The following is a 17,899-nucleotide window of genomic DNA, read 5'->3' as shown; positions in this document are numbered from 1 at the left end:
ACTGCATTAAAAACAGATGCGACCGTGTAATGAAAAACACTGCATAGACTCAGGGACACTTCTAAAAACCACTGCCAGTGAACACATGTCATCAGTGCATCATTAAAGCAGTCATCTTAACCTTTTATTAACTTTGTGTACCAAGTTTAATAAAAGGGTTTGGATAATTTCAAATGACAGCTTTCAGTTTTTATTCACTCTTTCCACTACACCCCAGCTTTTTAGCTTAGAAACATATATATGAGGTCATTATGACTGGACTACCTTCTTAGCATTAGTCAAGTATGATCTGGCAGCTTCCTTCAATGCCGTCCCCTCCTCCTTTTCCTCTTCTGTTGCTTCTCTTCCTTCCCTCTCCTGCTGCTCCTTTGCCTTTTCCAACTGGAGGTAGCACACCCAGCCAGAGAGATACCACACCTGCGAGGCAAAGCGACACAGACAGTTTATGTGTTGTGAGGTGCAAAGATTTAGAGTGACAGTCAGTTACGACAAGGGGAAAACATTTTCTGACCCTCAGAGAGAATGAAATCCAACATCCGTCTTTGACAAACGGGTTTCGCACATTTTACATGGAACCAGAAATACACAGTCTCAGACACGCACAGGCAATCAGTCACTCACATAATAATTCACCCTGACAAAATCATGACATAATGTACTCATTTACAAATGATAGCCCATAAGTGTAGCTTCCCATTAACTTCAAAATTCTCGTTTTCACAATTTTCAGTTTGTTTTCCCCCTCTCTGTAGCAAAAGATGCAATTAGTAAAATAAATACTCAACTGTAACATAATATAACATAATGAAAAAATGAATTGCCTCAGGAAAATAACATCTGGGCCTTTAAATTCATATCATGTTCACAATTTAGACTGTTGGCAGTTTTGCACTAGCCATTACATTAAATGATGGTTTTAATATGGTTTGATTCCACAAATAATTCGAGTGTTGTACCTTATTATTCCTCACAAGTATGTTTTTGTGATCCCAAACATATAGCAAAAGACTCCAAGAACTATCACACTAAAATAAGAACAAGGAGTCTCAACACTTTAGACTCTATCTGTGACTGCATGATATTTCACAAAGCAGGACGTTCTACAATCTGTTGATTTTTGTAAGCGACAATACTGAAAGGAAGAAAAGAAATCCCTAGGAATAACTATAATTGCTAGTTTAGAAGTTGTGATGATTAGGGTATCATTTACACAAACATCATAGATGTTTCTGTTTATCAAATGCTCAGAAAAGCAAGAATATACACAGATTTCCCTCAAATAAAGTAACACCGACTCCCTGCCTTTACTGTGTCGAGGCTTTTTGAGCCTAAGCATGCAATCACATCCTAAAGGTTTATTCTGAGACAGAATAAATCCTGATGTCACAGATAAACAACAGCTCTAATGCATCTAAATCATAGATAAGCTGTTCTTTAGCACAGGCTGTTATTAGGCTACCACATCCAAATACCTTCTTAGAATTAACCAGGTAATCTAGCTGCCAACTGAATGGCCCCATCTCTTTCACTTGGCTCAGTATACGATCATCACACTAGTCAAACAAACTGAGATGCATCACCTACACATTGGGAATACATGAAGAGCCACTAAATGAAGTGAACTGATAAACAAAAAACATTTGTAGTCGTGAATAAGTCACAGTCATGAGGCTTATTAAAACCCCTCCCTACCTGGGAAGTTGAGCAGGTTATCAAAAATTAGACTGTTGATGGTTCGACACCTTAGAACACACCCACACCCACACACCCACCCACACACACTTCCAAATGCATCCATCCATAAGTGTATAATAAACAAAGCACTGTACAAATTCAATAAAGACCTTTATAAGGGCGTGAATAGGAGTAGAACAATGCAACATAAATGCCATTTCATTTCTTTAAGTGTCTAAATGTTTTCACAGCATGGTATTTTTCTTGCTCATAAACTGCAAAGAGGGATTTTCTACCACTTACTACTTGCGTCTGCTTTAGAAGAAAAACATCTGTTCAGTTGTGCAATACTCATTTACTGAGTCAAGCTTTTAAATACCATACAGTTTTAAACCAATAAATATGATTGTGGATTTTTGATTTGCCCACCAGAGAATTACTAGCTCACTATCAATGTGAGAATATTCAAATATGTGCTTTAAAATATGTTTTTATCTTTTGACACAACACCAGATTAAATAAACTGCATTTTGAAGTATTACTTAATATGCTAAAACAATTATTTATCATGTATGAATCAGAGTTTTGTACCATATACACCAGACAGTTTATTAGGTACACCTTGCTATTACTATGTTACTCCACTTCACAGATTCAACAAACGTGCTGGAAACATTCTTCCAGAGATTTTTGGTCCATATCGACATGATAGGATAACACAGTTGCTCCAGATTTGTCAGCTGCACGTCCATGATGAAAATCTAATTTTCCACCACATCCCAAAGCTGGTTTACTGGATTGAGATATGGAGACTTAGGAGGCAATTGGAGCACAGCGAACTGTACGTCACTGTTCACGTCACACCACAATATCCTGGTGGAAGCAAACTGTGACATTTAAAAGATACTCATTTGGTACTAAGGGGCTGAAGTGTGCCTAGAAAATATACCCCAAAATCATTAAACCCTCACCAGCAGCCTGAACTGTTGATACCAGGCAGGATGGATCAGTGGTTTCATGTTGTTTACACCAAATTCTGACCTACGATCTAAAGGTCACAGCACAAATTGAGACTCATCAGACCGGGCAACATTTTTCCAACCTTCAGTTGTCCAATTTTGCTGCTGCAAATTGTAGCCTCGGGTTTCTGTTCTTAGCTGAGCAGCTGGTGTGGTCTTCTGCTACTGTAGCCCATCTGCTTCAATGAAGAGCATTCAGGGATGTTCTCTTCCATACCTCTGGATTAATAACTGGGTATTGAGTTATTATTCCCTTCCAGTCAGCTCGAAGCAGTGTGGCAATTCTCCTCTGAGTTCTGGCATGAACGAGGTATTTTCATCCAGAGAACTGCAGGTCATGTCTTGACCGTGTCTACATGTCCATTAAGCTGTGGCCACATGACTGGCTGATAAGATATTTCTGTTAATGAGCAGTTGAAAAGGTGTACCTAGCAAACTCACAGTATTAGAATCAGTTCACTAAGATTCGTCTCAGCTGAATATATATCAAAAAACCTAGAGCAATATTTTTAAAATAGATCATTTGCTCCACAGAGTTCAAAAAGGGAATGATATTTTTAACTGTAAGTTACTTTGCTGTAAGACACCAAAGTACCTAATTTTCTTTCTTTTTCACAATAACACATTTTTGCCTCTGCATAATCTCAAACACTAACTTGTGCTTCATCCTCTACCTCTAAACACTCTCACGTTCAACTCTCAGTGAACTTGGAGGTGTGAGATCGCCTCTCATCACAGGCCAAAGATCACCCACCCACTGTTCTTCAAGCATCAAGACACAAATATTAGCTTTATTCATTATTCACTGAGAGCAGAGGCAGTAGGGACCAGCGCCCCTGCCAAATCAACCATTTAGCTAACAAACACATCAAGGCATGGCACACTGAATTCAGAATTGCCACTCAGCATGCTGAGTGGGAGGCTACCCCCTGCAGCCATACTTATCAGAACAACAGCAGCATTGGAGAAATGTAGTGTTGTTGCAGGCTCAGCGGTACGACATTTTTATCACTAAAACATTTCCCTGAATGCAGAAGTTAGAATAAAATGTGTAAATTCAAGTGAGACAGTGTAATTGGGTCACTTAAATTCAAAATTTTAACTTCAGAAATAAGAAGCCTGTCTTTAAACACTCAGAACAATGCTAGGAAATTCTGTGCAGATGGTCCACTGTGAAATATTTGCGTCTGTAGTATAGTCTGCCTGAGCATCTGCACTCAGAATTAAAACATGTGAAAGTTTGCTAATTAAGAACTTCAGAGAATCCACTGTGTCCTACTCCAACCCCAGACCGAGGCACACGTAATAAAATACATTTTGTGTGTGTCAATCAAATCGCTGGGACTATTGAAATTTCAAAGTGAAGGCACATCTCAGTTTCCATATGGTGCTACTGAAGGAAGAACAAAAGCATCATGAATCAACAGAATACCTTTGAAACAAGATTTGCAAGAAAGTAGCTCACTTGTTTTTGCAGACTTAACGTTATATAAGTAAGGTTCCAACTTTGAGATATGCAAGAGAAAGAAGAAGGAGTAGAGCGCTAACCTCTTATCTGCTGCACTTAAGAGAGAAATAAGAGAAAAAGTAAGACAAAGAGGTGAAAGAAAGGGAGAGAGAGAGAATATAATGCTTTTAAATGTGTCTGTCATACATTTCTGACATCACAGATATGACTCTAACAATGTACCCATGTTGTGATCAGACGATACACTTTCTGACCACCAGAACTGGTGACAGTACCAATATTTGATTGGCTGTGGGCATGCTCAAATTGAGTGTCACAGCAGTGCGTCTCTGAAGTGAGTTTAAAAGTTCAGCCCCCTGATGACTGCTCTCAATCTGTCAGCTGAGGGGTGTGTGGGAGGCTGAGCCTGAGGGGGAGTGGGGGAAAGAGAGAGAGAGAGACACGACCGTGCTTTTCTGTCTGACACTTAGTGGCACACCTTCGCTTTCTATTGCAGCGACAGTGGGGATTTTGAGCACACTGACAGCACAGAGCTCATACTAAAGCACAGAAAAATACTGCAATTCACTCTAATAAGTTCAGCGCCAGACTCTATGTGTGAGCACATAAGTGCTGAGATGAAGCAATGCAAATGCAGGGAGTACACAGAGCTCAGCAGAAGGAACTAAGCTCTAGATGTGTGAACCGCTATGACGTCATCCAAAGATTACTGTATTTCTGTCTTGAAGCCTTGAGGTGAGCATTTTGGTCATTGCACTCTTCGCATTTTGAAACTGAATGTGACAAGTTCTTACTATAGCCAACACAAGATACGCTCGCCCAAACTGCTTTATCATAAAGTCCAAAATTTACAAAATTCAATAATTTTGCGAACCTGGAGTCTACATTCATTTTTTTAATATACTGTCTAAGCATATAAACTGAGATGATCCTTCCCACTGAAATGAAAAAGAGTTGCTTTTGCTTTATACCTACCCAGCAGTTTCTACTGTATTATAAAAAGACTGTATGCAAGAGGACCAATGACTGTATATAAACATCTTATCAACTGGACTCAAAAATGACATCAAATCTTATCGCACACATACAGTAGAGAGCAAAACTCACAAGCACTCTAATCATTTTTTAGATATTTGCTAGGAAAATGGGTAACAAGTGCAGTGACTTATTGACACATATGCAAACACACATGGGAATCCTGTATACAAGGCAAAAACAGAGTTTGCGCAATTCTAACAAGCTTGAAAGTCAATATTTGGTATGACCTCCTTTAGCAACCTTTAATATTTGTTTGTCAGGTCCTTGATGTTTGCTTATTTTTTATTTCTAAATCATTTGACTTTCAGACGCTGTTCATTTCCTGCAGGTACTTTTTGTTTTAGTCCTTTTGTTGTCTTTCTTTGCATTCTACTTGTCCAGCTTCCTTAATTTTTCTAAGGACACACTACGCACCATATCGAGAATGTTTTTCAGCTAATATCTCTTGTGAATCACCTTGCTGTTGTAAAAATGGTATGTTATGCCTGTCAAACTGCGTTATCTTTGTTATTTTTCATCGATTCGACAAAAGAAAGGGGAACAAATTATGTGTTTTTGTGACAGACTGTTAGTAATAAAGTGCCTACGGAAACAATTTAAAATTGGTTGTTTGCCAAGTTGTCTGTTATATGTATACACAACACTGGATCTTTCCCTGAGTAAAGGGGCTTTTTTATGCTTGATGATTCATAAGTGGTGTAACAAATGAAAATGAGTGAAAAAGTAGCCAATCTCCAAAGAACAATTTTGAGAGAGCACAAGAAAGCCTGGAGAACTATTGCTCTAGACCATGTTAAAAAAAATTTACCAAGAGTTTGGCTCATTGGAAACAAAATATTTAAAAAAAAAAAAAGTTTTAAAATGGGCAACTCAGGATTAAGATTAAGAATCGCCAAAGTTAGTCTGGACAGACTACCCTGAAATTCAGACTCAGCTGCTTTCTTTCCCCACTTTGCCTGGCACCAGTATTATGACAGGTAAATAGTAGAATGGTAGGTATTTTTGGTTGTATTCCCTGGTCAAACTGAAATCAAGTTTTTCACATCTGCCAATTTTAAAAGACATTCGAGCGAATACGTGAGTTCAGTTGTCTCTGCAGGATTACTTACAGATGTATCAATCACATCCACACTTTGATCCATACAACACTGTTTCTGCTGTTTGCAAGTTTGTACATAGGTACACAAAAGGTATAACAAAAAAAATCTGAAGCTGTTTGCAACTGAATTTTGCTGTTTGCAGAAGCTGAAATCACAGAGTAACACCTCAGAACAGGACTTGATCTAAAATTAATAACCATTCTAGAAGCTGTCTTGACATAACCATGAAGATTGGCTAGTCTTACATTTAAGGCACATTTTAAATCAGGCAAGTTTTTGTGCTACTTTTTGATCACACCTCCAACAGGTTGGTAGCTTATGAAGTTAATCCTGCCTAAAAATCTGTGGTAATGTTATCCTTTCTACAACCAAAGCTGGTAAGCAACCTGGAAACAAGAAAAATGTGCTCACAACAACTTCCTATTCAAATCAGTTGTATTTATATAATGCCAAAAGCGCTTTGGCGACAGTAGGAAGGAAAAACTCCCTTTTATCAGGAAAAAACATCCTGCAGAACCAGGTTAAGGGAGGGGCAGATATCTGCCACGACCGGTTTGAAAGACCCCATAACAAAAGAGAAAACATGCATTTAAGCAAAACGCTACATTTTCAAGTTCAGAGAGAGAAATAATTACGATGAAAAGTAGAATAAAAAAAAAAAGACCTTAAATTACAACAGCCGGAACAGGACTTCATCGCTTACCTGGACAACTTCGTCATCCTCTTCTAGCAGACTCTCCAACACATCTACTGCCATCTAATTTAAAGAGAGACAAACAGATAGTTACCATTTTTAAAAATGTATTAAAATTACAAACAACAATCATACTACACTCATTTTTGTCTGTAGAAATTCATCAGTACTCCCTCTATTCTCAGGTTTGACTGACAAACCAACATGCATAAAGGTAAAGACAATATTGTTGCACACGATCTAGCACATCTTCCAGTCAGCCCAATCAATCAAATGGATCAGAGGGTCTGATAAGCATCGAACAGGTCAGCAACCCATACACAGCACCGTCAATACCAACAAGACAACAGACATGATCGTCAATAGATACACTTACAAGTACTTATCACACAGTCGATAGTCACTTTAGCCACCGTCTACCATTGCCTTTTTTCCCAGCATTTTGTCTTTATTGGAGACGAGCAGCAGGGAAAGACCAGAGCAGTCAATACCATATATTCATAGTAGCCCCCTCCACTCCTTAGGATACACGATAAACCTAAAGACCAACCAAACCCAGAGCCCGTATTCCCCTTCCTCTAAAGCATTTGTCTGATTTCCTCCCTGTAGTGTCCTGTGGAGGCGATGTGAGGTCTCAAAGGGGTTTAATGTTAGGTGACCTTTGTCACAGCACTGTCTGGGTCAGTTTCTGTGGGAAGTTTCCATTACAGAAATCAGACCTTGACTAAAGTAGGCTGGGTGTTTGTTTTGCTCTGTCTCCCTCCTTGTGGAACCTGTGGTTGTGGTATATGTGTGTGCATGTGTTTGTGTGTGAGGCCCCAGGTGATGATATATTGATTTTTGTCTACTTCAGGTTGGAGGCGACTGTTAGCCAATCACCCGTGGTGAAGGGCAAGAATAAAAGACACGCACAGACCTGTGCATTCACACACACACCACTTTACAGTCACACACTACAAAAAAGCCTGCACACAACAATGAGCACAACAAGCAGCACTTGTTTCTTGTTAAGGGAGTCTTATTAGATGGAGAGCTTCCTAATTCCCCCCCTCCTGCTCGTTGGAGTTCTCTGCTCTTTTCATTAAGTCTATGCGGTTCCGGTGGCAATAAAGAGGTCTGTTGGCTGCATAGAGTAAGGGGTGTCAGGTTAATTGAGAGTATCTCATTAAGATTGTGCAAATATGCATGTCAGGGAGTCAGTTGATTGATTGCCAGACCAATTATCAGCTGAAATACCATTGTCCTTAATTAATTAATGACTGATTAAAAATACACAAACAAAAACATCTAATCCCAGCCGATGATGAATGGATTCATGTCCAGCTTCAGAGTGATCTACTATCCACTTTCACTGTATCACTACAAAGTGACAGACACACAAGCTGCACGCACGCACACACACACACACACACACACACACACACACACACACACACACACACACACACACACACACACACACACACACACACACACACACACACACAGTAAATCGAGCCAAGCACTAGATATAAAAGATAGGAGAAAAGATCTGCTTGGGTATTAAACAAGTGATAGAACAGGCAGTTTTGGAGCTACAAAAATAGAACAAGAGATATCTGGGAGCCAGGATAAGTGAGCAATGATAACCATTATATCGTCTCCAACTGCACATCTTCCTAACTACACCGGTCAGCCCAGGGGCGAGTAATTAAAGATTCAGAGATTCTTAGGCCGCTTCATGCTCTAAACAACAACAAGATTAATATTCCCATGAAGATAAGGAGAAAAAGAGGCTGTACTACAAAGGAGGATGGGGGGGAGGCAGAAAATTGGACGAGAGGTTAAAAAAAAAAATCTTAATAAACATTGCAAAAGTGGTTCAAGAAAAACAACAGTGCGCTACAGAGACACACAACCAATAACACATGCAAGACGATACATACATGTTGTCCTCCTTATTTTAAGGACTGTTGAAGGAACCAAAAGAAAAAAAACCCTGCATTCTGTGGAGAAACTCATTTATAATGTCCATCGTGGGCATGTGCACAGTGTGTGTGTGTGTGTGTGTGTGTGTGTGTGTGTGTGTGTGTGTGTGTGTGTGTGTGTGTGTGTGTGTGTGTGTGTGTGTGTGCGCACTCATGTATCCATTTCTGCATTTGTGTAATCTTCAGGCAATTTTGTTTAACAGAATCATTTTACTGGAGCGCACAGCAGAGACAGGAGAAAGACAAATCACTTTACAAGCAAGGGCAAGCTATATCTCACACACATGCACACACATGCACGCACACGCACGTAAACAGGGGCATCGAGACTTAAGTAAATAAATCCTGGGGATGTCACTGCTAACTGTACTTGCAAGCAATATAGGAAAGTACAAGCTGTACATTGTGAAATAAATATAAGAACAGAAACATTCAATAAATAAAATACAGCCAAAGAAGAGTGACAATGACAAGGTGCGTAACTACCCATCAGCTTCTGTCACGCCTCAGCTAAGAGACACTTGAATGGCTGTCAGGGGAGGGTACCTGTCTGTCTGTCTGTCTGCTGTGTGGCAAGTGAATCAGTGGTTGTGATGGGTGATCACGGTAATGTTTGTGCGCGTGTTACAGTAGGGAAAACGCTGTCACCACGCTGTTTTTTGATTTTTTAAATCAAGACTATAAAATACATCATTGACTAGCCACTTTATTAGGCACACCTGTTCAAACTGCTAGTTAATGCAAATATCTAATGAGCCAATGATATACATTGAGGCTACAGACTGTGCATCAGAATGGAAAAGAAAGGTGATTTAAGTGACTTGTAATGTTTGGTTGTTGGTGCCAGAAGTATTTTTACAAACTGCTGAACTACTAGGATTTTCCTACACAAATGTGTCTAGGCTACAGACAATGCTCCGATAAAGGAAAATATCCAGTGAGTGGCAGTTCTTTGGGAGAAAATGCCTTGTTGATGAGATATCAGACATCAGAAGAGAATAGTCAAACTGCCTCAAGCTAATAAAAAGACAACAGTAACTCAAACAACCACTTATGACACCCAAAGTATGCAGAAGAGAAACAGAAGGCCAGGCCTGGTGTCTCTCCTGTCAGTTAAGAACAGGAAACGGAAAATGTGCATAGTCTCATCAAAACTGAACAACCCAGGATTGGAAAAAACACAGCCTGGTCTGATGAGAAGATAAGATATGCTAAGATAAGTGGTGGTGTATTGTGTGGGAGATATTTTCTTGATATGCCTTGGGCCCCTGAGCCTCATTTAAATATCATAGCCTACCCAAGTATTGTTAGTGACCATGTAAATTCCTTTATGTGAACAACACGGTGTACCCCAGTGGTTTGTTGAACATGGCAATACATTCAAATGGCCTCCACAGTCAACAGCTCTCAATCCAACAGAGCACCTGTGGGATGGAACAGCAGATTCAGAGATGTCTGGTCTAAAATGTTTGCAGCACCTTGTGCAAACTATGCCATAGAAGAATAAAGCAAAATAAATTATGTATGTAAATAATATATATATTAACATAATTCCTATAAATCACTGATGCCCCCACTCCCATTCAAAGGTCAACAAACTTGAAGACTGATGTGACTATTTTAATGATATTTCCTACCATATACTACAGAGACCCTCATATTGGAAAAGATGGGCACCATATGATAGTTGGTATTTTTGCTTGATAAACAAACAAGTAAGCAACCAATCATCTCCACACTGATTGCATTAAACTGTTTAGAGTTTATTCTATAAAACATCAGGAAACCTCAGAAAACATGGTCTTCAAACTGCTTGAAAATATCAGATATATTCAGATTAAAGATTTTTAACAGCAGCAAAGTATCCCATATTAAACGCTGGAACCAAACATTAATGAAGACAAATGACAAAAACCAAATGAAAACCTAATTAATTTTCCATCAATCAAACCAATAACAAACCTGTTTAAGCACTGCAAGCGCTCTCACAAATATGGGGATATTTGACAATAAAACCAACACGTTTGTCTCACTTCTCACTTCTTTTGCTTTCAAGCACCCTCGTGCGCTCTTAATCTATTTCCATTCTGGAAATCACAAACAAACTTGGCAGTTATTCAACTAATCAAAAGAGGGAGGAAAAAAAGACTCGCAAAAGCCTTTTTGGTGACTTTTTTCTCCTCTTCTAATTTAAGTGGCACAGATCCATGTTTTGCAGAAACAGTTGACTGAAGAGAAGAGCAGCAATTGTGAAACTGATGTTTTCATGAATTTATTAACACGGTGTGTTTGGTATGTTTTCTATCACATTTTTTAAAGTAAACAAGACAATCGCACAATGGAGCACAAGTACAACCAGCCTATGTCATGGTTTTCATGCTCTTATCCCTTTCTCAGTCAAATTTACTATCACATTCAGCTTTTCATGTGGCAAAGGTTTTTTATTTTTAAAGATTTCCTCCAAAAAAGAACTGAAAGCCACAGTCTTGACAAAATTTTTATTATAAAAGATAACTATGTATTTTAAAAATAAATAAACTGTAATATTTGCACATGCTCTGAGTTTGACATTATTATTGCTGACGCTTTTTAATGACAACCACCTACCCTCATAAGAAACCTTGAGTTTTAAGACGGTGGGGAGACGGGTCTATGACCTAGTAAAGTGCCCAAGAGATGTGACAGTGTCTACCCACTAAAGACAGTTTGTCTTGAAAACATCTTCCCAGTGTTTTTCAGCAAAATCTTTCTCATTTTGATGAGAATTGGTGGAGGGAGATAGAGCATAAGGCAAAGAAAGAACCCGCTCAATTTTGGTGCTGATCTGAATTTGTGGGGTGGAAAATAAGACCAGACAGTGGAGACTTCTGGGGAAGAGTGGAGACTTTGAGTAAACTTCTATTTCCCACCACTATGCACTATAATAACCACACTAACACTGCCTTATTGTGGCCTAGTTAATTTGAATTCAATCCACATAACACAAAAGTACAGACAAAGACCATGAGATGAAGTTTCTGCCAAAGAACATGGTAGTACCGCTACACCTTGTGCCATTCTAAAATTAACATTTATTTACTAGACGTTGCTGTATGCAGTTACAGAAAACAAACAAAGAAAAAAAATTATTTAATATGTTTGGGGTTATTTTTTGGCAAATATATTAATGCAAATTTCAAAGCCTTGGCCCAGCTTTGGGGACCAAACAAATTATTCAATGGGGAGAAAGAGACAATTGGTTATATTCTGGCACCATTTTCGAAAGACAGCCTTCCAACTAATAACTCTACTGGAAGTAAACAACTTTACGCAAAGTTTACAAAGAGCATAAAACTGTGCATAGATCCTTCTAAGTGAGAGATGCTAAATGTGAAAGTGAGAGAATGTGTGTGTGAGTATGTGTGACAGAGAAGTACCGGAAGCAAAGAGCTGAGAGGATCCTATCAAATCCAAGTCCCAAATCCCAGGCTGGGAGAGACAGACAGAAAATTGTTTGCCTTTACTCTACTTTCACCCTTAAATGCAATTGCCAGAAACTCCAAATAGCCCTTCACGTGCGTGTGTGTGTGTGTGTGTGTGTGTGTGTGTGTGTGTGTGTGTGTGTGTGTGTGTGTGTGTGTGTGTACACATACTTGAGCACATGGCAAAATATTTGACGTTATAAAGCAGTAGGAATGGGTGCGGTTTGTGGTTCGGGTTTCATGACACCAACAGCAGGATGAAGACAAACGACATGTCAGAAACTGTGGACCGAGACGTTGTCATTGACAGCCCATCTCCCGCACACATGCACCCAAAGATATAACTGCAGCTGAGCTATTTGGGTGTGAGGAGGGGGAAGAGGAGAAAAAAAAAGGGGGAGAAAAAGGACACTGTTCTCATTTCCCGTAAGTAATAACCATAAACCACCCAACAAGAGTGACTGAAAATTAATCATTGGATCACAATAGAAAGTAGCTAAACTGCTGTTGGTGTGGCGGTAATCACCGAAAATGACTTCAAGCGTTAATGACAGCGTTAGGAGTTTTAGCACTGAACTGAAGGCAGTGAGCCACTGAAATCAAAGCCATTAATACCAGAAATTCCTGAGTGATTTAGTAGAGAAGTATGCTGTTTCGAGATATGGCCGCAATTCATCAGACCACAGCTTCAATTTTTTTATTTTTTTTTTATTTTACTCTTCCTCCCAATCCCTCCACCCTTGTGTGCCCCCCTTAGCCCTATCCCTTTTTGTAAATACCACTCTTCAATTATTGACACTAAACTCCAGAGGGGATAAAGACCAGGCATGGCCTTCCCACCTTCAGTGCTATTCACCAGAAAGGAAAGCATACAAACACACAGATGTGCGCACACGCAAAAAATGCCAGGCTGCCCTCCCACCACGAAACAAACACAGACCAACAACAACAAGGGAGTGTACGAGCACGACACAGCAAACATTTTACCTCGTACTCCTCTGACTCAATGAGCAGTTTGGCTGTGGTGATGCGAGACTCATACGGAGGGATCTCATTCTGAAGGAGAGAAAGAAAGAAGACAAAAAACAAGGACAATACAACCACCTCTGCAGTAAGTGCTTTCACAGGCATCCACAAACATAGTTCTTCTTTTGTCTGATAATAACACAATCCAATTTCAAGGTACAAAACGTTTTTCAGCTATGTGGCTGTTAATCACAGCCAAAGTGTCAGCAGGCTGTGTTCACATCAACCTGCTCCCGAAGATAAGAGTCATAAGAGTGGTGTCACTGGGATTATTGTATCAAATCATCACACCAAACCCTCTTACATCACTTTTTTTATTATTTGAATCTGCAATTTATTTTGAGCTATTCAAAGCCCATCCAGCTTTGACATTATAGCCATTTTTCCTTTATCAATTTCCACGTTGTACTTTGCTTGTTTATACTTTAAAACCCTTCCTGGTGTTGAATTTATTATTTGCTTTCTCTCTGTGCACTCTAACACAAATACATACAGGTTTGTGAAGTCTGTGCTCCACCTTTCATCTTCTATCATTCCCTCTTTATCTCTTACTTTTTTGTTTTTAATCTGTACAGCTGTCCTTATATTTGCGCATAAAGCATAGCATGCTGTGAAAATCTTGTTAGTTAAAGGGGCTTTATAAATAAACCAGGATCTTACTGGGGCTGGTGGAAGTGAGACAAATACCAGCCCACAGCTACAGCCTACCTGAATGTCTTCCCCTGCGCTGGACGAAGCTGCTCTCTGTTTAAGCGCAGGTAGCCACATTCCAACACTCTTCAACAGGTAATCTTTGCCTTCCTGAACACAGAAAAAGAGCATATAAATATAAAAAGCTTTATAAAAAATATGCATTTCATTTCTTATGCAAGGGTTAGGAGTAAGTAAGGAGTAAGGGTTAGTAATTGGAGAATGCACTCTTCACACAAATCAGTTCCTACAGACTAATCCCACTGTATAATTTACTTCCACAGACTAGCTATTGGATTTTCTACAGAAACCAAGAACCCCTGGATTAATTTGGGAACAATTTATTTTTTCTTGTTTCTTAGAAAAAATTAAAAAGAAAAAGAGACTTTGTCACAGGATGTGGAAAGGTGTGAAGTGAGACTGGAACCAGCCTGACCCCTACAGCTTACAGGTAGTATTACAGATCCTTCGCTGCTCAGTTTGGTGATATGAGTGCATGGAGAGTATGGAGAGACAGTACAGAGGTTTGAAAATGCCCATTACATATAGCTTGCAAAAAACAGTGGTAGGTGAACTGAATGTTGTTCGTTGTATCATCAGTGCATGTTGAGGATGATTGAGGCAGACAGCACTGCCAACAAATACTTCCACGTGGTAATTTAAGGCCATATTTCAATTAGATTACATTTCAAGTAAACAATAAACATGTTTAAATACTTTCAAAAAAGCCTTTGCCTTGAATGCCTTCTATTAACAGTGGTTTAAGATGCTCTTCATTTAGCAATGTCTCCCGCATGCACAAATATACATGTAATGTAAAAATACAGAAAGTTTATTTAGGATATTGTTCTAAACTCACTGTCAAATGTTACACTCAAAAGGTCCTGTGGAATGTTTTCTAAATTTAGTCCAATATGCTTTTCCCTCATCTTTTCTCTTTTTAGCAGATGACTGCATGACCTTAATGATCCGCCCAGTAATTAACATTCCTATCGGCATGACCTGTCCATCTGCTGATTAATCGCATACGATTCAATTTGCTCAGAATAATTAACTCAGCAGATTCCCGCTTTAATGTGGTGATAACTCATCTCAAGTGTGTGTGCGTGAGAGAGAGAGAGAGAGAGAGAGAGAGAGAGAGAGAGAGAGAGAGAGAGAGAGAGAGAGAGAGAGAGGACTGACCTGGTTTCTCTCTGTACTGAACAGGTAACTGGCCATAAGCTGTAGAGCCTCTGGGTTGTCATGGCGATACTGTAATGCTTTCTCTATGAACTCCCTGCACTTGTCGGCAGCCCCCTCCTCCATGCTACATGCACACACACACACACAGAAAAAGAAAATCTCAAAATATTACCAAAGGCAGGCCTATCAGTGTCAAGTGCATAACTCTGTGTGCTCCAGTACCAGAGGTCTGTTAAGTAAATCTCAGCGATGGAGCAGTAGGCTACACTAACATCCTTCTCTGTGGGGAGTTCGGGGTCCTCATCTGGTGGGGCAGCAGCTCCAGCCAGAGCCTGAATGAATCAAAGGGCAGACTTCTTTAGTTTCTAAAGTTCATATTACTCATTACAAATCAAAAGAGACTGAACGAGACTTATATGAAACAGAATCTAAGACAGGTTTTCTTTTTGATATGATCAGAATAAAAAGGGACACCATCTGAATAAGCCTTTTCCTCTGAAATCATATTAACATGTCACAGCAGGAAGGAAGCAGTAACATCAGAGTTGCAAACTGCGTGAATTAAATTTATCCAATTTACTTTCAGAGTCATTGCTCTGTTCATGTTGACTCATTGTCACAGTTATTGAGTACTGACACACTTATATAGCTAGAAGTGACACTTCTAGCTAATATATTTAAGACATCTGAATGAGAGTAATAAAGAGACCTCACAATGATATTAATAAACATGGTGTCACAAAGTTAAACAACAACAATATTGAATAAGTGAATGTAAAATTGACCATTAATACATGTGCAATTAATACAATGTATCCTAACCTTTTTAACCTTATTCTTCTATTCTATTTTCCTTCCATTTGTTCTAATTTAATGTTAACATTGTAATGCATGGCACATTATTATGTCCTCTAAATGAGAAAACATTTTATCTTTGCTTTTGCAAAAAGCTTAATGAGCAATATTTTCTTTTTTAAATAAATAACTATATTTGAGGGGGAAAAAAGACAGAAGTTGTAAAACTACCATCATCTGACCATTTCCAAAACTACCATTTTACTCTTTCACATTTTCGGTGTAAAATTTGTTTTGTTTCAAAGTTGAGTTCACAGTTCATAGTTTTTAGTGCATTGTAGTGTCGGTAAAGTGTTTTGTAAATATCTAAAATTAGTAATACAGGTCTGCAGTAACAGTTAAACAACAGGATGCTTATAGGTTTGACATAAATCTGTCATAACAATGCATGTCACTAAGACATGCATTGTCCAATAGCACCCTCTTGTGAAAATGAAAAAAAATCAGGAGCCTTGAACACAAAGTCATGACATCTAGTTCACTTTCCATAACCAGAGAAACAGAGAGGGGTAGTCCTATGTGTAATCACTTACTGTTGTTGTTGTTGTTCCTTGTTTCTCCAATGTATTCAGTAGGACTTGTATGCCTTTGGTATAGTAGTCCACAGCCTCCCGGCCTGTGTGGATTTGTCCCAGGTACATGTACTTACTGTGGCCAACATCTGGGCTAAGCTCCACAGCACGTAGAAATACGTGAGAGGGGAGTCAAGAAAGCCACAACAATCACTGCATTAGAGTAGAATGAAATTATCACAGCAGTGTAGTGAAATTACAAAATTATGGACACAAGCAGCGAGAAAGGATATTTCTTTAGCTTTCTGTGTGTCTCCTAATTCAGAGGAAACGTGTCCCAGCATGTCTAGAACTTGCAGGTTGGTGGGCTCCACATCCAGGGCTCTTCGACAGAAAAGGCTGGCCATTTCAAAGTCAAAACTGTCCATGCATTCTTCAGTCTGTACACCACAGTACATAAGGAAAGCTCAGTAGCTGATTAGAATTTAAAGAATAAAAGGATATTAAGGCAATGACATATTTGGGTCCTGCCTTTGTTGTGGATATGTAGTAAACATTACCTTCTGTAGGAGTTGCTCTACTGAGTACTTCTCCGCTGTCTTCTTCTTGGCTTTTTCTTGCATTCTTACCTTCATCCTTTCTTGAGGTGATAAACCAACAAATCCTTCATCTGCTGAGATGTCACAAGTGCACGTGTAACAATAGTTCTTATTAGAGCTGCACTCAAAACAAAACATAACAGTTCTTCCTTTCTATAAACGTGTGTACGAATTTGACGTTATACACAGTAAATAAAATGATAAACCAGTGAACTCACCCCTGTTTGGACGGTTATCTTTCCTCTTCGGTTTATTTTTCTTTTTTCCCTTAGCTTGACCACCCATTCTGAAGAAAAACGCGTCGTATATTTCTAAAATCCCTGGGCTCAAACCCCACTTTTCCCAAAGTGAGACTCTAAACACGCGTGGACAGTAAGTTAAAGTTAGCTTAAAGTATACAGTGCACATGCGCCGGATGGTGACTCTATTGCTCCTACGGAGAGGGGTAGCGGCCAAAAAAGCAAAGGTCCTGACTAAAGCTGGTAAAATGAAACGCTGAACGAGGATATTTTATATGCCTGTTGGTATGAGCCCGTTTATTTAAAAAATATTTAATTGAGAAGATTTCCGAGACTTTAATAATGATATTTTTTTTCTCCAAGTTGCTAAGGAGA

At 39.1% G+C, this 17,899-nt stretch overlaps 1 protein-coding gene across 2 annotated transcripts in view; it reads right to left on the bottom strand.

Moving 5' to 3' along the window:
• LOC308405865 (uncharacterized protein) overlaps positions 1-17,717 on the bottom strand; it is a 30,938-nt gene extending 13,221 nt beyond the window's left edge. The window contains exons 1-10 of one of the 2 annotated variants that reach the window (XM_080896637.1): positions 17,504-17,717; positions 17,247-17,356; positions 16,980-17,126; positions 16,708-16,866; positions 15,542-15,651; positions 15,320-15,443; positions 14,156-14,248; positions 13,409-13,477; positions 7,003-7,056; positions 265-417 (exon numbers count right to left, since the gene is read on the bottom strand). In XM_080896637.1, coding sequence (XP_080752763.1) covers positions 265-417; positions 7,003-7,056; positions 13,409-13,477; positions 14,156-14,248; positions 15,320-15,443; positions 15,542-15,651; positions 16,708-16,866; positions 16,980-17,126; positions 17,247-17,356; positions 17,504-17,693 — 1,209 coding nt within the window. In that variant the 5' untranslated portion in view covers positions 17,694-17,717. Of the gene's footprint in view, positions 1-264; positions 418-7,002; positions 7,057-13,408; positions 13,478-14,155; positions 14,249-15,319; positions 15,444-15,541; positions 15,652-16,707; positions 16,867-16,979; positions 17,127-17,246; positions 17,360-17,503 lie in introns of both variants that reach the window. The other variant, XM_080896636.1, reaches the window with a different exon arrangement.
• Between the last annotated feature and the right edge of the window lie 182 nt (positions 17,718-17,899).

This window comes from Rhamphochromis sp. 'chilingali' (assembly GCF_963969265.1).
Source record: "Rhamphochromis sp. 'chilingali' genome assembly, chromosome: 11".
In the NCBI taxonomy this organism is placed as follows: Eukaryota; Metazoa; Chordata; class Actinopteri; order Cichliformes; family Cichlidae; genus Rhamphochromis; species Rhamphochromis sp. 'chilingali'.
The sequence above is the reverse complement of the archived record's forward strand: the minus strand, read 5'-3'. Positions and strand labels throughout refer to the sequence as shown.